We start from the raw sequence: 23,531 nt of genomic DNA, 5'->3' as shown, positions 1-23,531 counted from the left end.
TCCTGTAGAGTTATTGATTCCATCTAGCTTGTTTCATAAAAGGGGAAACTGAGACACTGTGAAGTCCAAAAGACCCAAAGTCCCAGAGTTGCAGTCTTGGCAAGCAAGCTGATGTTCTCTCTTGCATCTGACCACCGACATTCATACCACCCACTGTTGAATCCCCGCCCAGGTCAGCACAGTACCTGGGCGTAGTCAGTTCTTTCGCTCCTGGAGTGTACTCAGTACCAGACTTGCATCAACTCTAAGGACATAATGGCTCATTTTGCAGCAGTGAAACTGACTCAGGATATTATTCAAGGCTGCACAGTAGCTCTGGATTGTGTTCACCAAGTCCAAGGGCTAAATCTGTCATTCTGTGCCTACTAGGGACAGAGGCCTTCTCCTTGGGCTATCTCATTGCAGCCACCTCCTGAGTCCTAGAAGATGAAGCTCATTCAGTCACTGGACACTTTGGTTCAGATCTGGGCTGTAACTTGTTTTGTTTAGTGGGCCTGGCAGGTGCTACTCACCTACTTTTAGAGCGACAGAAAGTACTGGGTGTTCATCCTATCCCAGCCCTACAATGGTTACCCTGCCTAATAAGCTTTGGATTTTGATGGCCAGGCAGGTGGGGGATTCTTGCCTATCATGAAGACAGGGTTCAGAGATGGCTCTAGAGACCACACTGTTGGCCTTTATCAGCACCCCAGTAGGCAAGTGACATCCCTTCTCCATCCAGTGAATATTGCTTCTAGTTCAGATGCCCTGAGAGCCAGCTCCTCCCACAACATTCACAGTCACAGTCCAGAGGGTGTTCTTGCCATGATGAGCCATGACCTAAGTTTTCAGTCATGGATCCTGGCTTACCTGGGTTTTTTAGAGGTTGACTAGCCATATTGAGTGATGGAAACTGTGTCACTAGGTGGGGACTCTTAAGAAACAAGGTCTTTCTTCTCCATACCCGCAAGTCCCTGAGATAGGGACCCACTCAGGCAGGTATCACCACACCTGCATGGTATCCTCCAGGTCTCTCCCGTTTCATACCTGAGGATCTCCATGAGCCCAGTCCTGCACACTCAGCACAAGGAGGCACTGACGGCTCTGCCTCTGGGGATGACTGTGACCTTCACTGTCCACTTCCATGACAACTCTGGAGACATCTTCCATGCTCACAATTCAGTACTCAATTTTGCCACTAACAGGTAGGACATGGGAATTCCTCATTTCTCAGGAGGCTGGTCTTAGTTGTGTCTGGATTTCATGTATATAGGTACAGATGGATGATGAAAGAAAAGCAGGTGCCACAGAAGAATGGCTAAAGGGATGGCATGCCACACCACACAAGCCAAGCCTGGAAGCAGCAGGTCCAATCGAGAAGCAGAGGGAATGAAGGGAAAGAAAGTCCCAACCCAAGTCTTTGTCTGTATGTGGCAGGAGGTTATTAGGTCATGACTTCCCTAATGGGCAGGAAGCAGAGCATAGGAACTGAGAATTACGATTGGAGGGTTTGTGGAAAGCTCTCCATGTGACCAGGAAAGGAAATACAGGGAGATATGAGCATCTGCAGCCACTCTGGTCCTGTCATCAATGGATGGAGAAGAACAAGGGACACGTCCCACACTGCATGTGCACATAAGACAGAAGCCACAGTCACTGAGCATCTGTACATGAGTCAGCTGCCACGGTTTCTGGCTCCTCCCCAAGCCTGTTACAGAGGCCAAGAGAGGTCAAGCCATTTGCCTTGAGCTACATAGCTAGAAAGTGGGATTTGATATTATATTTATCCAGCTCCAAGCATGATTTTCTTAGGCTGGCTCTTTAATCCTTGCTATAGCCTCAGTCCTCATGTGAGGGTGATAAGAGGACCCTGGCTTCAATGTGGCCTGCCAAATGTATGAGTCCACTAGATAGCAGTGGCTCTCAGCCTATAGTCCTCAGTCTGGCATCAGCATCCTATGTAGATGGTTAGGGATACATTTCCACAAGGCTCAGCATCCATGACTTTAAAGGTTGATGGCCATTGCCCTGGGGCATTACAGAGGTGTGAGGAAGACACTTTGGCTAAGACTTCTTAAACTATCTAAGTGTTAGTTCCCATTCCAACTTGGGCTTCTCATGGCCTGAAAATGTTTGTGTCACCTTTGGCTAAGAACCCTGAAGGACAGGTATAAGGGAATGTGGGGGTGATGATCCTGGCAGATCTCTGATGAGTGCTGTGGACTGTGTCCCAGGAATGACACAGAAGGAGTGTCAAGTCTATGCCCCCTGCACTAGAGCCACACCTGGGACTTTAGTCCCTAGTGTCACTCAGTAGGAATAGGACTACACAGTTCTCTATATTTTCCCTCTTCTGAACTTCAGCCCTCCTCTCCGCTGTCCCTAGGGATGACTTTGTGCAGATTGGCAAGGGTGCCACCAACAACACCTGCATTATCCGCACAGTCAGTGTGGGCTTGACACTGCTTCGTGTGTGGGATGTGGAGCACCTGGGACTCTCCGACTTTGTACCCCTACCTGTTCTACAGGCCATCACCCCAGAGCTGTCCGGAGCTGTGGTGGTGGGTGACATCCTCTGTCTGGCTAGTGTTCTCATTAGCCTGGGAGGTAAGAGGGATGTGACCGGTTCGTGCTAGGGAGTGACCTTCCAGAAGGTGCTTGGTACCACATCACAGGAGGTGATAGGTGGAACCTAGATGATGCTTGGAGGATACTGCCTAAAGGCCACATTTACCCTGCTGCTTGGCAGTGCCTGTTCATTTGTGGCCAGGTAGCAGTGGAGATGGTATTGGCCATGTAGCCCTCTGTGTTTACTGTCTGGTGGTTTGTGGTGAAAGTCTGCCAGCCTCTGCCTTGGGATAACACTGCCCAGTAGAATGTTCTGCTGTTGCAGAAGTATCCTGTATGTATGCTCTGCCACCCAGTTGCCTTGGCAAGTGCATGCTTACAATGTGGTTGATACAGCAAGGGAAAGAATCTGCATCAGATAAATTGTGTGACTAGTGGTACATACCAGCAACATGGCAGAGGGACACCTAAATAGAAAATGAGTGTCCACACCATTCCCACACCCCTGTAACACATACACAGGCAGTTGCTTTTCTCCTCATTGGTTCCTTTTTTTTTTTTTAAGCCTCATTAATTCACTTCCAAAGGAAATTAAATACTAGCTGTGTGTGGTGGCTCATACCTGTAATCCCAGCATTGGGGAGCCTGAGACTGGGGAATTGACATGAGTTTGGGATCAGACTGGTTAGTACAGTGAGTTCTGGGTTAGCCTAGCCTACAATGAGACCTTGTCTCAAAAAGAGTAAAGAAAGAAAACTGTTACCTGCTATAAATAGAAGGAAGTTGTTGAGTTTTTATTGTTTATTGTGCTGTGTGTCATTGGGCCTAGGATCTGCTTTTGTAAAGAGGCATTTAAAATATGTTAACATACATATTATAAAAATGTTACTGGTTGGGCAAAGTTGTTTATGCCTTTAATTCCAGTGCTCAGGGAGGCAGAGGCATGTGGATCTTTGTGAGTTTGAGGCCAGCCTGGTCTACAAAGTGAGTTCAGGACAGCCAAGACTACATAGAGAAACAGTCTTGAAAACAACAGCAACAAAAATTTACTAAATCAAGTATTTACAAAGTAAATTTTAGTTATTTACTCCAGATAGCAATTTTATGAATATTCGGTTGGTTTGGGCTGATTATTATTATTGCTATTATTAGTTAGGTTTATTTATTTTATGTGTATGAGTGTTTTGCCTGCCCCTGGGAACTGAGTCTAGTCCTCTGCAAGAGCAAGAAGCACTTTAACCACTGAGCACTCTCTCTAGCCTGTGATTTCTTATTTCTATTAGCAACATATCGCCAGTGAGATCTGCTCTCCATTTCTCAATAGGAACTGATAATGCTTTGGGGTGACAGGAGCCCAGAGATACAGCACCCAGCCCAGCCCAAGACAGGGAACTAGAAAAGCTTCATGTGAAGACGAGATTCCAGATGGGAGGGTATGGGCAGGGGGAACTAGTGTCCCCAGAGACCAGGTGCAGAGGAAGAGCCACAGGTGGCCAGAGCTGGGAAAGTGGAAGGACCACTTTAGAGGTGACCTATGTGGATTCCTCCCGGAGGCTGAGAATGGAGACCCTTACAGGCAGAGGAACCTGGGGAGACAGGTTTGGGCAATGGTGTTCACATGTGAACAAAATGGATTATTTGGTTTTATTCTCCCAGGTATCGCAGGGACCTGGAGCTCCTCAGCCAGCAATGTCCTCTACATTGACCCCAAGACAGGTGTGGCTGTAGCCCGAGATGCAGGGTCTGTGACTGTTTACTATGAGATCGCTGGACATCTGAAGACCTTCAAAGAGGTAGGACTGGAGGGCAGCCAGAGGCAATTATGTCCAACCCTGTTGGAGATAGTAAGAGTCTCAGTGTGTGTCTGTCTGTACAAGACTTGGAGATACATGTTTGCGATCCTAGTACTTGGAAGGCTGAGGCAGGAAGATTATCATAAGTTTGTGACCATCCTGGCTTTCAAAGCAAGACTGACTCAAAAATCAAGCAAGCAAACAAACATATACAGTCTATCATTGTATCCCCAGCACATCATAGTATGTATGCCCCTTGGCACCAGAATCTGATCATGACCAGATCTCTTTACACAAAGGCATAACACCTTATTTTTATTTTGTTTTGTTTTATGGTGTTTGTTTGTTTGTCTGTTTTGAGACAGAGTCTTAATATATAGCCGAGGCTGGCCTCAAACTGAATCTCCTGAGTGGGTACATTCTGGCTGTTTGCCACATTCTGTATACTTGACATCACCTCTGATGACATACAACAACTAATCGATGCTACGTCATGTGAGTGACTGTTAGCTTGTGCTGTTTAGGAAGCACCTGTCTGTGCTCAGAACAAATGCACTTTTTCTCTGACTATTTTTGTTCTGTTGTTGGTTGAATCCATAGCTGCCAAAGCAGCAGGTACAAAGGATGGCTGTACCTCTGATTCTCTTTTCTTTAAGAAACAAATAACCAGGCCTCCTGCTAGAGCTGTCTGCAGCTGTCAAGATCTAGGAGAATCAGCCACCCACCAAGTGTGAGATGGGAACCAGTTCCCTGTTCGTCCCAAGCATCCCTCTCATGTACAAACCAGCATAGGGAGAGAGATCTGGTCGATTGATTCTACCCATCTACCTACACCCAGGCTTGTCTGGCAGCCAGTGTGGCCACGCAGCTATTGGGGAGGGCATTTCCTTAAGGGAGTTCAGGCCCTGGGACTGGAACCCCAGTGATTTGGTGTCACCAGCAAAGTTAAACTTCCCCCAGCAAGTCACCTTTGAGTCTTTATGAAAGTGAACAAAAACCTTTCTCTCCAGCCGAGAATGAATCAATGAGCCTGGTCTGGCTGAGTTCCAAACCTGTCTCATTTTTAGAGCCAGCATGTGCTTTATCGAATCCAGCCGTTTAACCTAATAGTTTGCATATTTAGTGCTGCGGTTCCGGTGAGTGGCTGCAGATACAGGCACTCTGATTAATAAAGCTCTGCTTCCCAGGAGAGGCCCCTGAGAATGGTCAGAAGAGCCAGTAAGAGCCAAAGTATTTGGGGTTTGAGAGAAAGCCTGGAGTGAGCTGGATCTTAGTATGTGTGGGAGGGACTTAAGTTCTGGCTTTATAGGCAGATCATGAAATGCCTGGGAGGCCAGGAAGCTTGGTGCAGGGGCTTAAGAGTGGCCTCAGCTGGGCATATCCCTGCAGTCTCAGTTACTTGTGAGGCTGAGATTATGGGAGTTATACTGTCTGTCTGGGTTCAAATCCAAGATCAGACACTGGTGGACTGGATGGATTGGGGTGGTATGGAGGAGGGTTTGTCACCAGTAACCTAGTAGGTGATGGCTCTCTACTCTGAAGGGGAAACAGAAGTAGGGGAGGGTGCTAGAAAAAGATAATGAGTGGGTCCTGGAAGGTTTGAAATGGGTGTCACTCCTCCAGCTGAGGTGGTAGAGCACAGACGGGTGGTGAGTTTACAGTCCCTTCCTGAAGGCTGGAGCCATACTGGGCTGTCTAGGGCAGGGATGGTATATTGGGAGACACCTTAGAGTGGGGTGAGTATAATAGGAGTAGGTCAGACAGAGGAAGACAAAGTATGAGAAAACCTAGCATGGCCAGGAGGAAAAGAGAAAAATGGGAGACCAGGCCAGGGAGGGTAGTGATGGCCACCACTGTTGGTCTCTTGGGCAGCAGCTATTCCTGGAAGGTGGCAGTACAGTGACAGCTGGAAGTGCTGGTAAGGCCTTACAGTGGGGCTGTGGGCTGCAGGTTAAGGGAGCCCTTCCTGTCACCACAGCTTTCCTGGGTTGCAGGAAAGGAGCCCACAAGAAGAGCCTCCAGTACACTTGCCCCACCTAGTAAGAGTGGCCAGCTTCTAGCCATAGAGGAGCATGTGGCTGTGGGCCTTGCAGATAGAGGGGCATTGCAGTAGAGGAAGGTCTATATAGGGGTAGCGTATGCCCAAGGGGTACCTGGTGGGGTGTGTCTGAGCAGTCTGGCCTCTGGAGGCCCTTGTTCTGTAGGCATTTGGGTTTGATTGATCCATTCTGAATTAGGATAGTAAACTAAGTGGATCCTTTGTCCTTGTGGCAAGATTAGTTAACCACATTTCTGAGCATGCAGGAGCATGTAGCCTGGCCCGGACCACTGAGTAGGTTCAGCTTGCCATAAGCCCTGGCCTTGCTGTTGATCCCAGCTCTGTCAAGTGCCCTGGCTCTACCACATGCCTGGGCTTTGCTGTCAGCTCCAGTTTTACTATCATAGGATGGGAGAGTTCAGTCCCACTCAGGGGCTCTGACAGACGTCCTGCCACACTCCAGCCAGGTGTTTAAGCTGGGAGCTCATTAGGTTTTGTTGCTTAGGGTATAGGTGATACAAGCTGCAAATGAGGTCATGAAAAACACCCAGCTCAAGCCAGCATGCAATCAGCACTCAGCACAACTGTCTTGCTTCCCTAGATAGTGGTCGGCACCCCTCAGAAGATTGTGGCCCGTCGCCTCCACTCTTCCCAGACCAGTATTCAGGAAGCCACAGCCTCCAGAGTGACTGTCAGCGTGGGAGACAGGAGCTCTAACCTGCTTGGTACTGAATGAGTGGACTCTAGGCATTTGGACTTACCTTGCCAGGCTTAGGGACTGGGGAGTAGCATCTGGGCCTGTTGAGTGGGTTTTGTTGTTGTTTTGTGATGTTGGAGATTGAACCCAGGGCCATAACACACCACAAGTATGTGCTATTCCACTGGATCACATCCTCAGCCCTCTCTTTCATATTGAAACTCACCCCTAACTCCAGAGAGAAGGCCTTTAGCCCCAGCTCATTCACTCCTTGCAGCTTTTAAGAAATTTGAGGCCTCCATAAGCTGAAGCGTGAAAGGCGCCTTCATAAGAGCACAGCTCCAAGACACTGGCTGCGCTGAGTCAGAGCTGTGATTGCAGCCCTAGGGCACGAGCAGAGCAAGCCACAGTCCACCACAGCTGATGGTGGAAACTAATGACATTGCAGGCTGGTAGCTGGTTTTGATTTTTATAATTACCTCTCCCAAGTCATGCATAGAACATTCCATCTCACTCTTTGCCTATGACAACCCTGGACAGCAAGTGCCAGAAATAAATGTGTCAATACAGATTTTTTTTTTGACCACTTAACGGTTGAATTAAGTTCCATCATTCTCGTTGTGATTAATGGGGCACACTTACTACATCATAAATGCTGTTTTCCTCCTTAGTGCAATCGGGAAAATAGTCTGCTGTTGCCAGAATTATGTGCAGTGTGTTTATGAAGAGCCTCTGCCCTCCCAGCATTCATAAGCAAATGGCCAATGGCCATTCTCCTTGCTGGTCGCAACAGGGCCACACATCAGCAGGCTGCCAGTCAATGTGTCCACTGTACAGTCTCGGCACCCATACAGGATTCTCATCTGAAGTGACCCCAGCATTCAGAGCAGCCCATCCCCTGCATCAGGATCCTTAGCTTTAATAAAAGACAGTACCTTCAAGCTGCATGGACTCCTGAGCTCCTGACTTAGGAATGGTATGGGATACTGGTGCCATTCATGCCTGCCCAGCCTCCATAAGGCCTGTTCCCTTATTTTAGGTGGTTGTGGTGTGGTGGCTTTGTGTTTGGTCCAAGCCCTTCTCTCGTGATCACTACCTACCACTCTGTGCCTTTAGGTGAGTGCTCCCCTGCCCAGCGAGAAGTCATTGAAGCCTTGCACCCAGAGTCCCTCATCAGCTGCCAACTCCAGTTCAAGCAAGATGTCTTCGATTTCCCTGCTCGTGATGTCTTCTCTGTGGAGCCAGGATTTGATGCTGCTTTGGGTAAATTTGCAAATAATTTAAAATGCAGTAAGTGCCTGCTAGATGTCTGGGGTTGGTCATAAGTGTGTACTTCATGATGGCCATATGTCCAGAAAGGCAGAGGTTGTTGGGAGTTCAGCCTGGGGCTGTTAATAGGCTATAGTCTCTGTTACTGCTTCATGCCTGCCAAGAGGGAGTAGCATTTGGCATCACCCACACTATTCAGAGCTCAGCACCAAACCCAGGCCGGAATTTTTTTGTTTTGTTTTTGTTTTTTGTTTGTTTGTTTGTTTTCCTCTAATCCCACCACTCAGCTTTGGACAGAGGCTCACCTTTCTGAACCTCCCTCTTTAGACTGAGGATGCCCTGTCTTTGCTGCCTGCATATAGCAAGTGAAAGGTGACTGGCACCATATGAAATAGTTGTGGGCTATATTGAGCATACTGAGACACAACTGCTTCACAGCACAGGACACTAGAGTGATCGGGTTGGTGACCAGCACTGTAGAGGCTGGTGAGCTGGCTTTGCCCCACTGCCTGGCAGCGGATGCTGCTGGCTGAGAGTGCAGGTGTACCCCAAGGGCACAGTCAGGGGCTCACCTAGCATGTAGCACAGAGGAGGTCCTTCCTGAGCAAGGACGTTAACTCATCTAGGTACCTCTAAGCTGTGTGCCATTGATGGGGTCCAGCCCATGTGTACAGATTTCAGCTGCCCGAGGCCCTGCTTATTCCACCTAGCTCAGCTGCCCTGGGCCAGGCTCTAAGCACAGGACAGGACCTAATCACCCACTGTCCATGCACCCTCCTGCTACACCTGAAACAAGGGCATCTTGGAGTCATGTCTTTCTTGACCTATAGCATAAGGTTGGGTCATGTGTCTGTTTGCCATGATCTGCCTTCATTCTGGGCTAGGCTGGCTGGGGTTTGAGGTACAGAGCTGGCCTCAACATGATGCCTTGCCCCAAGAGTACTGTTAAGATGGAAACCTCATGAACAGAGGGATCTGAGACAATAAAAGGATGATTGGTTACAAAGAAGGTGTCTAGACTGGCCCAGGGCCTCTGAAGGGACATTCTTAGAAGACCTCCTGGAGGAAGTAACTTGTCAGCGGGCTCTCAAGTATGTCTAGAAGTTACCATGTCAGAGAGTGGAGCCAGGTTGGAGATCTGTGCACACACAGGAGAAGAACAAGCCTTGTCTTCACAGGCCAGTACCTCTGCTCGGTTACTATGCACAGGCTGACAGATAAGCAACTGAAGCACTTGAGCATGATGAAGACAGCACTGGTGGTCACTGCCTCGATCCCAAGCAGCCGTACCTCTATAGAGAAGGTGGGAGCTGAGGTCCCCTTCAGTCCAGGGCTGTATGCCAACCAGGCAGAAATCCTTTTGAGCAACCACTATACCAGCTCCGAGGTCAAGGTCTTTGGTGCTGTGGAGATTCTGGAAAACTTGGAGGTAAGCAGTTCTGGGGGCTACAGCTCAGGCAGAAGCTGGAGGCCAGGGTTAAGATTCAGAGTTATGGAGCTAGGGTTTGGGGATAGGGGTTTAAAGTTAGAAATATGTTTAGTTGCTGGGTTTACAGACTAGGGTTAGCATTAAAGGTTGGGCTTAAGAGTGTAGGATTTGTTAGAGGTTAGAATTAGTGGCTTGAATTAGTGGCTAGGGTTGGTGGTTAGGGTTAGTGGCTAGGGTTAGTGATTAGGGTTAGTGGTTAGGGTTAGATGCTGGAGTTAGGTTAGAGCTTAGAGTTAGGGAATAGGACTTGGGTATGAGATGAGGGTTAGGGTTTAGGTTGGAGTTGGAGTTGGAGGCTTAGGTTTAGATGTTGGTTTTAGGGTCAGTATAGAATTGGGGTCAGACTTCGATGTTGAAGATTGTGATTTGTGTTAAGGTTATATCTGGAAAGATCCTAAGAAAGGAGAAACTTGTGCACCCTAGCCTCAGGCTCTTCAAAGTTAAAAATTAAATTAGAAATTAAAATTTGAAATAATTTTTATGTAATTTTTTTATTATGTATTTTTTTATTATTGTAGTACTCTGTTCATCCTTTTGATTTCATTCTCTACTTCACAAACATACATAGAATATGCTTTGTACAGTTAGAGCAGAAACATACTCCAACTTACAGTGCCCTGTTCCATGCGGGGATGGGCCTCTTCTTTCCATGCCTTGCTGCTTCTGCTTCCTCCCCCTCTTCTTTCTCTTCCTCTTCTGACTGATGAATGACTGGTCTCTGAGGCTTCAGTCTAGAAAGCCTGCAGAGACAGTTCTGATGTGTAGATGGGGGGAGTTTAGGGGCCTGTTGGCTGCTTCTCTTGTCTTGCCATGGCTAACTGCTCACAAGAAGAGGAAGAAGTATATAGTTGCTGAGGAAGCCTGACGAGCTGGGGATGCTGCTTTGTGGGGACTTGGTTTTAGGTGCTACTTTGGGTTGGCTTAACAATTTTGTACTCAGCTAGAATTCAGCAATACTGATTGTGTTACCAGACCCTGAATGTAGGTCATGCTTCTGAGTATTAAGGCCCCCTGGTCCTGGGAGAGAAGTCTAGCATGTTTGGTCAGAAGGGTGTGTCCAGAGATTGAGCTGGGCACATGCAGTCCCAACCGTGGTCCAGCCTCTCTGCAGAGTGTGCTCCCTACAGAGCATGATTTCTCAACACTGCCTTCTTCCCAGGTGAAATCTGGGTCCCCAGCAGTGCTGGCCTTCGTGAAGGAGAAGTCATTTGGACTGCCCAGCTTCATCACATACACAGTTGGTGTCTCGGATCCCACTGCTGGCAGCCAGGGCCCTCTGTCTACTGCTCTGACCTTCTCCAGCCCTGCCACTAATCAGGCCATCACCATTCCTGTCACTGTGGCCTTTGTGATGGATCGTCGTGGGCCTGGTCCTTGTGAGTCATGGATGAGAAAGCAACTGACCCAGACCTGGGCAAGGGAGAGACAAGCTAGAGGGGCTTGAGTATCAGTGGGCATCTATAGTGTTAAAGTTGGAGGAGTCAAAAACCTAGAATGTTTGTCAAAGTGACAGTCTTTTGCTGTCACCAACACCACACATCACTTTTCCTGTCACTTCATCCTCAGCAAGGCCCTCTCCTCAACATCCTACCATGGCTTCGTCTCTCAACGACACAACCCACATCCCTCCAATGGCTTCTGAGAGCTATATGGTCTCTCCTGTCCATTTTTTGACTTTTCTCACCCTGTGCTTCCTGCTCTAGCACTGACCTCCTGCCTGTTTCTAGAACACAAAGGTCCCCAACCTGAGCCATTGGCGTCACTGTTTCCTCTGCTTACAATGTCATTTCCCTCAGAGAACCCATTGACCAATGTCCTCAGCTGCTGCACACTGCTCTTCAAGTATCACTTCTTAGTTAACACAGGAGATTAGAATCTCACTCCTAGACGTGTTTTGGCCTATGAAGAAGTAACATTCATGACTGGAACTCCTGCTTGACTGTCTCAAGATGTCTAGTATGAGGACAGTACTTTACTCAGGGCCATCCTGATGCCAGAAGCTACTCACTTCCTCCCCAGCTGAGTACAAGGCTTGTCCTGCTTCAGCCATTTGCCAGCATGCAGAGGACAGAGCTACAGAGGGATACAGCATAGATCAAAGGGACTAGTAGCCAAAGGAGGCCTCTGCAGTCTGGTGTCTCCACTGGAGAGTACTTGGGGACAAGTGGAGGGTATAACACTGTGGCAGATAGGAGTCAGGGATCAGGGACTCAGGCCACTCCACAGTGGTAGATAGCTTTGGGGCAGATGTGCCTGGGGCTCTTAGCAAGGAGTCAGAGCTATCCTGTGGACTTCTGGCCCACCAATCCCTCAAGCTCTAAAGTCCACAGGGCATTTTTCAGAACTGCCTTTCTTTCTTTGGGTTAGCCTAGCTGCTTCCCTGGCAAAAAGGGCACCAAACCCTGATGTACCACACTGTTACCTAAGGCTACTTTCTGGAAAGAAGGGAAGAGATGGTCTAAGGGCAGAATGAGACACTGCCCTTGTCTAGACAACCTTACATCTAAGACATGCTTCCCCCTGCATCCCAGGTAGTGGGGCATGGTGGACGACGCAGTTGTCTAGCGGCACAGGAACCCAGGGGGATCCAGCTGTGTCGCTGATGTTTTGATGTCTGCCTTTCCCCTGTTGCAGATGGAGCCAGTCTACTGTCACACTTCCTGGACTCCTACCAAGTCATGTTCTTCACCTTCTTTGCCCTGCTGGCTGGAACAGCGGTCACCATCATAGGTGAGGCCGGCCACATATCCTTTTTACATCCTGCACCCTCTCATCCTGCCCACTCTCACCAGCCTGTACCCTTGCAGCCTACCATACTGTCTGTGCGCCCCGGGAACTTGCATCACCCCTGGCCCTCACACCCCGTGCCAGCCCTCAGCACAGCCCCCACTGTGAGTACCCCAGCCACAGGCACAGCCTGTAGAGCCTCCACAAGGGCAATCTCCTGGGGAAGGGTGGGATCCAGGCCCTGAACCACAGTCTCAGCAGCCTATGTCAGAGCAAAAGGGGCAACTAGAACTGAGTCTCAGAAACAGATGTGGCAGGGGAGGAGGACATCACATTGACTCAGATACTAGTCCTGACTCTGAAGGTTTCCCTAGCAGACTATGGGATGGGAGGAGTTGGTAGAGGCAGTGCTGTCAAAGCAGGTGAATTCCAGGACACACAGACAGACAGACAGAAGGCCAGGGCTACCACTGAGAGCTTAAGCTGAGATGGGAGGATGGAGATTCTAGACAGTCCTGATGAGAGATTCCCCCCCATAGAGAAAGATAGCAAAGCCCACCCCTTTCAGTAATCCATTTGTCTCTTGTGGCCCAAGGTCTTAGTTACCCTCTACAAGAGTCCTATGGAACTGTGCAGTGTCCTACCCATGCAGTAGTACCCAACAGCCCTTTGTCTCCTGATTCCTGTTTGGTAGTCTGTTGCCTGTGTAAAAGGCCCTTGAGCTAGTGTCTGCTCATCTCAGTGTTACGAAGTTCTGGACAGAGGACAGTTTTATGGCCAGAAGCAGTGTCCTTAGGAGACAAGCCCCTTCCCCCACCCCTCCCCCACATTCCCTGGATGTGGGGGAGCTTCTTCCTGCTGCCTCTGGTCTTCAAGGCGGGACTCCTCAGTATCCCAGGATGCTGGGTGGTGGCTGTCCTTGTGGCTCTGGCTTGTTGGCTATTCTGCTACAATCTCAAGCCTTTTGTTACCCTTCCTCCTGGTGCTAAAGTCACCAGGGGGTCTTTGTACCATCCTCAAAGGGACCCTCTACTTGCCTCCAGGTCCTTGTTACTATAGCATTGTGTTTCAGACTCTGATCCTTCCATTCTCTTGGCCCCATGGAGAATTAACACAGTGTGACCTGAGAGCTAGCCCACTATAGCCCATAGATTCCTCATTGGAGACAGACTTCCTCAAGTGGGAGTCAGGAGCGATAGAGAGCAGCTGAGTACAGAAGCACAGGCTGGGTGGTGTAGTTTCTATGCCTCCCCTGACCCTGTCAGTTTCTTTCTGCTGTCCGAGGTGCAACCTCCTGACCTGGTTCAGGCAGTTAAATATTTATTTTGCCTCAAGAGTGTGGTGGGAATATTGGCTGTAATTTCTCTATGCTCACTTCCCCTTTCCTCCCTAGATCTTGCCTCATCGCCAGCCACTTTCAACACACTGCCTCCTGGTCGAAAAGCCAGTCCTCCCTCAGGGCTCTGGAGCCCAGCCTATGCCTCTCACTAGCCAGTGTGCAGGGCTAGTATTGCTGCACAGCTAAACTGACACCTCGATGGAAGGGTCACCGTCATGCTCACATTAGGGTGAAAGCACACCTGGGCCCTGGGCCATCCTCTCTGCCCTGGCTGTGCTGAACCACTGCCTGATTCACACAAGCAAGGGTTTTTAATCTGTTTGCTTTTAAATCTCCTTCCTAGTCTTGAGGGCTAGGGCTTCCTGGCTCCCTCCCTTCCCATGTGGCTTACAACATTTGGGGGTGCTGTGTTCTCCTGCTCATGGAAGCTCAGTGGCTGGAAACTGTTTCTACATTGTCTATGGATGATGTCACTGTGGCGATCTCAGGGAAAGGGTTTTCTCATTGCTCCTGGGGTGCTTTTTGTGGTGAGGGGCATGGTACCCTGGGTCTCATGCCTGCTAGGCAAGTGCTTGTCCACTGGTATACGTACATGCACACATCAGCCTTTGTGTGTGTATGCATTTCTTCATGAAAACCCATTCTTTTCTTTGTCCTACTGCTGCTAGGAAATGTGGAGCAGGTATCGATGTCCCCTAAGGGTGACTATGCCCAGAGCTGTGTCTGAGCCTTCTTACTTCGATAGACACTGAGCTTCAGCAGAGTGGCTCTTCCCTCAGACCCCTGTGAGGACTTCAGTCTTGTTTCACAGGAGAAGGGTCACTGGCATTTTGGCGTGTCTCTCGCTCTCCCTGGGGCAGCTTGGGAATAGCCAGAGCACCATCAGCCCTGACATGCAGTCAATAGCAGGGATCTTCTGATCCGTTCGTTTGTTCTGAGATGCTGCTGTGCCTTGTGGAGCACAGAGACCCAGTGTGACCTGCTCTTCTGTCTTGAAAGCACCTAATATAGTACCTCAGCGGATCTCTGAGCCACCCATTCGCCCTCTCCCCCTTCTCTGCCATCACCACTCTCCTAGCTGGCCCAGGAACAGAAGAGGATGCATTGAGAATACAACTCTTGTTCACGTCTGAACTCAGGGACATGGCCGCTATGCTCCAGGCCCAGATGCTGTCCAGATGCTGTGCTACCCTCAGATGCTGTGCTACCCTCAGAAAGAGCCAGAGACTCACCTCCAAATGGACGTGTATGGGCAGTTTGAAGGCCATGTGTGATCCCTTGCATCCTTTAAGGCTGGGCCACAGGGTGGACTTTTCTGGAGCTGGGGACAGAGAAATTATGCCCAGCCTGCCACTCAGTCTCTCGCTGGAGCAGTTATGGAGCCTTCCCTGTGTTTGTTTAATAAAGTTCTGTGTAGTTTCTTAAGGGTGTGGTAGTTCCTGGGTTGCTGACTTTGCCTGGGTGTCTACTATGACTGATGACCTGTTGTTTCCAATGGTGCCCTCCCCCTCTCTGCCATGGAGCCCCCCTACCCTAGAGACCAGGGGCAGTAGCAAGACCTTGTCTGCAGGAAGATGGCACAGCCCTACTTCCTTCTGCTGCCTGCCTTCATTGCCATCTGAAATTTCTGACTTTTCTCCTTAAAATGGCCTTTCCCTATCCTGCCCTCCAGGGCTGTGCTCCCAAGACCTTGAATGCCTCAATGGATCAGCTGTGCTACCCTCAATGTTCTCCTCCCCAGTCACATACCCTGCCTTCCTGAAACTCTCATAGGCCCAACCCAAGCTAGTACCCACGCCAGGTACTAGCCCTGTCACATTCCTCCTGGAGCCCCTGCACTTGAGCTGGGTGCTGCCCTTTCATACCTGGCCACCATATACAGCAAACAGGATCCTAGTAGACCCTGCTCCTTTGTGTTCTTGTCTCCCTGTGCTTTGCCTCCCCTCCCTTTCTTCCCTGCTTCATGCAATATTTGATGGGAGAGGGGGCTAGGTGCTTCCTCAGCCTCAGGGACCTGTTACCACAGCACCGTCTATTCTGGGAACATCATGTGGCCCCCACTTTGCATCCCAAATCAGACCTCCATGTGAGTGAGTGGTGACAAGTGTCATCCCCAGGATAATACATGAGAAGATCTAGAATGTGTTCATCAGTGTCAAATGCTAAGTTCATTTGATACTGTACTTATTGTACATGTACCTGCCTGGTACAACATACATGGTGTAAGACTGCTCTGAAACACAAGATGGCTGCCAGGGTCCAGGCAGCAAGCATATCACATCCAGACATAGCAGTGTCCAGAAGAACAGAAAGAAAGCCCTGTCTCCTAAGGACTGAAGGCACTCCTTTCAAGGCTCAACAGACAATTTCACTATCTTCATCACTCAGGTCTGAGCCACATCTGGCCTGTGGCTAGTGAGTACAGTGGAATGATCATATCTTGAGGGCCTCTAGATGTTCACGAACCCAAACCACTGGCTCCTAGCAGATGAAATAGAAAGATTTCAGTGCCCACCTTTGTTCTGTGGTAGTGAGTTTCCTCCTTCTGCCCATCTGGAGCACTGGGGACCTGATAAGAGCTGGCCTCTCCCCAGGGGCCAGCAATCTTTCAAAGCACATTGGGGGACCACAGCAATAGTAAACCTAACTAGGATGCTGACAGCTCGGAGGGACCCACACAGCTGACTGGGTTCCCATGCCAGCTGGGCAGCTCTCACTGAAGATGCTTTTAGCACCAAGAATACAGAATTGCAAAGAGGTATTTGTCTCTAGAGGTGTTTTGTTTTCGTTTGAACAAAAATTAACCCTCAAAGCCTTGCTTTTTGTCTGCATGTTCACCTGTTGGACAGATTTGGGCTCTTAGTTTGCTTCCTATTTTTTGCTGACTAAAACCAACTTGAGGAGGAAAAGGTTTATTTGATAGGTTATAGTCCATCATAGAGGGATGTTAGGACAGGAACTCAAGGCCATGGCGAAGTGATGCTACTGGCTTGTTTTCCAGGGCTTTCCCAGCCTGCTTTTTAAATACAGCCCAGGATCACATGCCCAGGTGGCAGCCCCACACTGAGCTGGGCCCTCCCACACCAATCATCAATCAAAAATATTGCCCCACAGACTTGTCTACAGGCAATCTGAAGGAGGCTTTTTCTTAAGGTTTCCCTCTTCCCAGATGACTCAGTGTTATGTTGACAAAAAACCTGAACAGCACATAAGCTGGCTGGAAACCCTTCATCTTGAGTCTGAAATGTGGACACAGGTTGAGCAGAAGGATCTAAGTTGATGAGGACCCCTGGGACCCCGTAATGGGCAGTAAGGCAGGCCTGTCTCGTTGAGGTTGTCACTTTAGCAGCAAAGTGGCCTTTTGCAGGTGACTTCAACGAGAAGAAGCCGGTGGCAGACTGCATCCCTCTTTCCAGCTTCTTGGCCTCCCTGTGTGCAAACTCTTCACAGAATGCTTGAAGGTCTTCCTACCCAGAGGAATTGCATGTTGATCATGTTGATCAGGCTTTCATTGGCATATATGGTAGGTAGATATGACAAGGCCTGCCCCAAGGTTCTGTCATGGACACAAAGCCCTGTTGTTGTGGAATGGACAGATGGGACTCAGGTGTTCCCTCCCTGTCCCAGATGAGCCCACTTGCAGACAGTACCTGGGAAAACAAGGTGGTTGCTCACAGATCCTGCTATAGGGTCTGTAGTTAGGCAGCGTATTGCTACTCAGGAGGACCATGTAGCCAGAAAGGACAAGACTTTAATTTATGAAATAAACAGCCCACCAATTATTTTCACGAGAAAATAACATTTTGTTACTGTTAACATGTATTTTTTGAGGGGGTCAGAGGACAACCTGCATGGTAGTGGTTCTGTCCTTTCATCATGTGAGTTCTGGGGATCCAACCCCGGTCAGCAAGGCTTGGTAGCGAGTGCCTTCAGTCACTGAGCCATCTTCCTGGTCTGTAAGAAATAAGAAGAAAAAAAAAGTCATTTTAAAAGAAAAAAGCTCATAAAAGGATTAAAGTTTTTCAGTTAAATTCCATATTAAAATTCCTGTTGGCTTTGTTGTTTGTTTTATTGAGTCAGAGTCTTACTGTGTAGCCATGGATAGACTAGAACTCATTCTATAGACCAGGCTGGCCTCAGACTCACAGAGATTTGTTTTTGTCCTGATAAAGGTATGTACCACTACTCTTGGAATTTTTTTTTTCTTTTTCATAAAAGAAAGTGACAGAAGAGCACAAAGACTGGTGTGATAAACTTGATGCCTGCCATGCTCTGCAGATAGTTCATTGGTAGTATGACCTTGGGCTTCTCAGTTTTGTGGGGTTTGGTTTTGTTTTAGGGCTTTTTGCTTTTTTCCCATAAAAGCAGACAGGAAAGTATGACTAAACTCTCATTTAGCATCTGCCTTCTGTCTTGTTTTCCTCATTAATAAATTTGGATCAAAATTTCCAAAGCAGTTTTATTTCTCTTTCAAAAATTTTTTTGTGTGCATGGGTGTTTTGCCTGCATGTATGCCTGTGGACTATGTATGTGTCCAGTGCCTGCAGAAGCCGGAAGGGAGCATTGGGTCCCCTGGAACTGAAGTTGGTATGGTTGTCAGTGACATTCTCATGTTGGCACTGAGAACTGAACCCAGTTCCTCTGGAAGAGCAACCATCTTTGACTGGAAAAATGGCTCAGCCACCTTTCCAGCTTTTTTCTTTAGTTGTGTGTTGGATACTGCGTATGTGACTGCTGGTGCTTTTGGAGGTCAGAAGTCAGATTCTCTGGAGGCCCCTGATAGGCTTCCCTTTTCTTGCTCAGGGTCTAGAACAGAACACAAACTAGTAACAATCAAGAAACAATAGAGGCGGACTAGAGAATGGCTTAGCAGCTGCTAAGAAAGAACACTGCTCTTTCAGAGGCCTTGAGTTCTGATAAAGAGCTGAGTTCTTAACATGGAGCTATTGCAGAGCAAGGCAGAAGAGAGCCAAAGCCTGGCAGTGGCTTGGTTCAGGCTATTGCTTTGTTAAGTTTTATGTTGTATGTAGTTAGCAAACAAAAATCTGTGGAGAATTTCAGCAGCTGCCTCATCAGGTGACCACTTTCATTTACTGAAATGAGCAACTTATTCACTGAAAGCAAATAAAAGCAAATTATAAGACCCAGGGAGCTAAAATCTGAAGACTAACCATTTAGCCAGTCTCCCTACACAGGGCCTATACTGGAGTCCTCAGTGAAGGCCAAATGAGCTGGGGCACAGAGCTGTGGGCCAGGCAACAAGGTGTGGGTGGCAGTCTGGTCTCATTTGGTTATCAGGTAGATGGCCTTATGCACTTTACATCTGAGCCTTAGTTTCCCTCCTTCGTAAGTTTCTGTGAGAGTATTTTTATGTATTTATTTATTGTTTTTTGAGACAGGGTTTCTCTGTGTATCCCTGGATGTCCTGGCCTTACTCTGTAGACCAGGCTGGCCTCGAACTCACAGAGATCTTCTGCTTCCTTGAATGCTGCGATTAAAGGCATGCACCATCATGCCCGGCTGTGGGTATCTTGGTTTGGATCCTAAATGTCCCAGAAGAGCCCATGTGATACAGACTTGGTTGTCAGTCTTTGGCACTCACTGCTAGAAAGTAGTAGAACTTACAAGGTGGGGCCCAGAGGGTATGCTCTGAATGGGCTGTCGGGCAACCTTGTTTCTCCCCTTTCCCTCCCCTTAGTAGGAGGTAAGCTGCTTTGCTCTACCATGTGTTACCACAGTCTACCTCATCCCCAGCCCACTGCCGGGGGTCAAGTGACAGAGACTACAGCCATGAGCACACACAATCCTGACTTGGAAGTTGATGCATTACAGCTGTTCATGTGGTGACAGAGGAGCCTGTGTTGAGGATGCATTTTTCTCTTTCCTCCTTCTTATGGGTCCAGGACAGCCACCCCCCACCCCAAGTTTCTGAGGCCTTAGTATTCTCTGCAGGACTTGTTTCTTGAATGGTCCCCAGAGCCACTTACCAGATACACAGAAGTAAATCAGTAATCAACCCAGTACTGACTTGTACAAGGGGAGGCTGATGGGCCAGATAGACAGCCCCACAGAGTAGGGCAGCTGGAGAGGCAGCCTGTGCAGTTCTCGGAATACACAGCTGCTAAGACCCACTCTATAAAATTCCACATGATTTCAGGCCGAGTGGGTTATTTAATTTGATAATTAAAACCTATTTTATCAAGTCATGTCATAAAATAATCTAATCACAGTTAATCCTCATTGTGTTTCATCTTGTCAATGGCTTAATAGTGTCTATTTCCTATTAATAAAAATATACCACTAAACACAGGAAGAGAAATTACAGATGCTGCTGAGAGGAGCTATGAGTGGTACAGTTTTATCAGAGTTCTTAGGGAACAAACAAAAAGGTTGTTAAATCACTCCTGTAAACAATAGGGATCGAAGGATGGTGCTAGGCCCAGGATGGGAAGTGTTGGGAAGTGTTTGGTGACAGACAAGGAAGGTTATTCAGGGGGAGGTATATGCGAATGGGACTTCCTCAGTGGACAGCATGGATGGTCAGTCCTGGGAAGAGGTACAGGGCTGTTTTGCAGGAAATCTGAATTGTTGTCTCCTCTTTGTCCTTTTGTTGTCTCCTTTTGCCTTTTTAAAATTGTATTTTATTATCTTATGATGTGTATGACTGTTTACCTGTGTGTATGTCTGTGGATCATTCTCATGCCTGCTGCTTGTGGAGGCCAGAAGAAGGCTGTTACCCCTCCTGGAACAGGAGTGCAGATGGTTCTGAACAACTATGTAGGTGAGGGAATTGAACCCTGGTCCTCTGCCAAGGCAGAAAATGCTCTTAACCACTGAGCCATTGGCAGTTCCTGCCCTTACATTCTTTAACCAGGCTCCCTGTGCTCTCTGGGTGAAAGGAAGAGGCTAGGCTTCTGATGTGGTATTGCCTACCCTGCCAGACCCTCCACCTTGACCCTGAACCTCTGTGCTGGGGGTCTAACAGGACCTATTGTCTACACCATCAAGAAGCAAACTGGCCACCCTCAGATGGGGTGCAGTCATGTGGCCTTGGAGAGTCCAGACCTCAAAGCCTTAGTAAAGCTGGTGGCTGACCCCTCTCCCAAACTCCAAACTGACTAATAAGTCCATTAGTCAGGATTGCTGGTCAGGAGGCCTGAATGGCAAAGTCAACAGTTGTCCTTCCCAGCCTGATTCTAGAGAGATGAGGGAGACGGCACCAGGGATTCTGATTGCTGAGAAAGGAGGGGCTCCCACCAGGGAATTGTGTGCACCCCAAGCTGGCTATGCTGACTCTTCCACTATTCCTATCTGGACACACCCTTCCTCGTGGCCACCCCACCTCCCACTGTGGCCTGCAGGGCTTCTCTAGCCCATGGTCTGTGTCCCTTCTCCCTTGGCCCAGTTCATCCATCAGGAGAAGCAGCTGAGACTTCTCTTTTCTCCCCTTCTTTTCTCTTCTCCTGTCTCAATGCAGTGCCTGTACCCTCCCTGTTCCACCTGGGGTCTTCTGATCATCAGCTCACATCATTCAGATAATGGGCAAAGTTGACTGGAATAGAAAACAGATAAACAAAGAGAAAATCGAGTGCCCACTGCCTCTGACACAGGTTATACCATCACTTGACATGATCGATCATTTAATTGCTATATTATACAGTTTTTATAGTGTTTGATGTTTCATGACATGTATACATTGAATAGTGGTGATCATGGCAATTATGACACCCACCACCTTCATCATTTATCTTTTCTGTGAGATGACAACACCTAAGATCTCCTCTTTTGGCCTCTTTGGCTCAAGTACATTACTGTCATCTATGGCCTGTCCAGGTAGAGAACACCATAGAATATTCTTTCTGACACACTAACTTGTTCCTATTTGTTTGGTTTAGATTTATTGATGCAGAGTTACTTGCTGTAGTCTGGCTGGCCCAGCTCTTACTATGTAGCTCAAGCTGGCCTTCAATTTCACAGTGCTGGGGTTATAGATGTGAGCTACCATACCTGGGTTGTAACTTGTTTCTCTTTAACAACCTTTCCCACACACACTCTGGCGACCCCTCTACTCTCAATCTCTTGGTCATCAGCTTTACATGAGGTGGTTCACCTGGCGAGTGCTTGGTTCATTTCACTTAACACAATGATCTCTAACTTCTTCCATGTTGTCACAGATGTCAGGATTTCATTTTTTTTTATTTGTTTGTTTTGTTTGGCTGAGTTGCATTCCACTGCACAAATAAGCTACATTTTCTTTTGCTGTGCATTAACCGGTAGGTTACCTCCACATCCTGAGTGTTGTGACCAGGGCTGCCAAGCTCCTGGTATGCAGGTGGCTCTTCCACCTGCTGGCTTCACTTCCTTGGATGAATACCTAGGAGCAGGATTGCTGGGTCATGTGGCACTTCTATTTTTAATTTTTTGAGGAACTTCCACACTATTTTCCATAATGGCTGTACTAATTTACATTTGTTCTTCCAAGTTTTTTTTTCTGTGTGAAATATACATATACATGTATATATATATATATCCACAGAGAGGAATATACTTCACACAGAAATGTCAGCAAGCTGTGGAAATAGTATAACCTATGTTCTTCATGAAAATAGCCCCTGGGCATTTGCTGTGTCCCTATCCCTCAGCCATTCTTTATGTTTATTTAACACCTACTGTGTGCATTATGTTTGCCTCTAGGTTTGCTCTAGAGTGCAAAGAATCTGTTCTTGCCTTAAGAATGCCAACAGTCTAACTGGAGAGAAAGATAAATCAAGATTCACAGCAATACCAGGACCTGCGAATGGGGTATCCTCCCAGAAGATCATGTGATTAGGGACTTTGCCTGGTCAGGGAGCACTCTCCAGGGAAGCAGTGGCCAGTCTGGGATTTGACTGACAGGCTGGGATTAAGCAAGGACAGAGGGGAGGGGAGGGAGCTACAAACAGTGGGAAGAGCTTGGACAGAGGCTCCTGTCTGAAGGGAGTTTGGCCACTGTGACTAACCAGAGTGAGAGAGAACACTGAGGTGGAGATGACACTGAGGTGTCAGCAAAGGCCAGTTGCAGGGCACAGGTGCAGCTCAAGGCAATCTTTTCACCCCCACTTCACTCATGAGCATGTAGCCCCACACGCACAGTCTATAATTCGCTACTCATTTCTCATCAACAACCTCTCAGACAGGGCTAAGGGTCTCTCCTCTGTGCAGGTCGCACCTCAAGCCCTTGCAAGGCCCTTCCTCCTAAGCCAGCCATACCTACTCTGGGGCTCCAGTCTACTGCACAGCAAGGACTATGGTTAGGCAAGCCTAACCTGGAGGGGACCAAAATTGCTTTCCTCAAAACCTCTTTTGTGACAGAGCAACTGAGCATCCCTGTGTGGGAGGTAGACACTCCTTGGACAGGACCTAGGAAGCCTCTGCCCCTCCCCAGTCTTCTGAAGCTCAGGAAGAATACAGACTAGACTCAGCTCCTGCCTGAGAAATTCTGAGAAGGGCCTCTCAAGGGAGAGGTGGGGCTGAAGCCAGGTGCTAGGTTGGGATGGTGGCAAGAAGGGCTGAGGATAAGAGAGTTCTGGGGCTGAGTGATTAGGTGGGCCGGGCCTTCTACTGGCCTTCTGAAAACAGTAAAGAGAGTGGTA

General features: G+C 48.3%; 1 protein-coding gene across 1 annotated transcript in view; it reads left to right on the top strand.

Moving 5' to 3' along the window:
• Window positions 1–15,324, top strand: part of Nup210 (nucleoporin 210) — a 100,336-nt gene extending 85,012 nt beyond the window's left edge. Inside the window, exons 31-40 of the mRNA XM_055617508.1 lie at window positions 1,009–1,184; window positions 2,366–2,586; window positions 4,204–4,340; window positions 6,980–7,103; window positions 8,192–8,338; window positions 9,523–9,773; window positions 10,993–11,209; window positions 12,468–12,563; window positions 12,641–12,724; window positions 13,954–15,324. Coding sequence (XP_055473483.1) covers window positions 1,009–1,184; window positions 2,366–2,586; window positions 4,204–4,340; window positions 6,980–7,103; window positions 8,192–8,338; window positions 9,523–9,773; window positions 10,993–11,209; window positions 12,468–12,563; window positions 12,641–12,724; window positions 13,954–14,051 — 1,551 coding nt within the window. The 3' untranslated portion in view covers window positions 14,052–15,324. The remainder of the gene's footprint in view (window positions 1–1,008; window positions 1,185–2,365; window positions 2,587–4,203; window positions 4,341–6,979; window positions 7,104–8,191; window positions 8,339–9,522; window positions 9,774–10,992; window positions 11,210–12,467; window positions 12,564–12,640; window positions 12,725–13,953) is intronic.
• The last annotated feature ends 8,207 nt before the right edge of the window (window positions 15,325–23,531 follow it).

Source organism: Psammomys obesus, unplaced genomic scaffold (assembly GCF_907164565.1).
Source record: "Psammomys obesus unplaced genomic scaffold, mPsaObe1.curated_primary_1811, whole genome shotgun sequence".
In the NCBI taxonomy this organism is placed as follows: Eukaryota; Metazoa; Chordata; class Mammalia; order Rodentia; family Muridae; genus Psammomys; species Psammomys obesus.
This window is presented reverse-complemented; position numbering and strand designations above follow the sequence as displayed.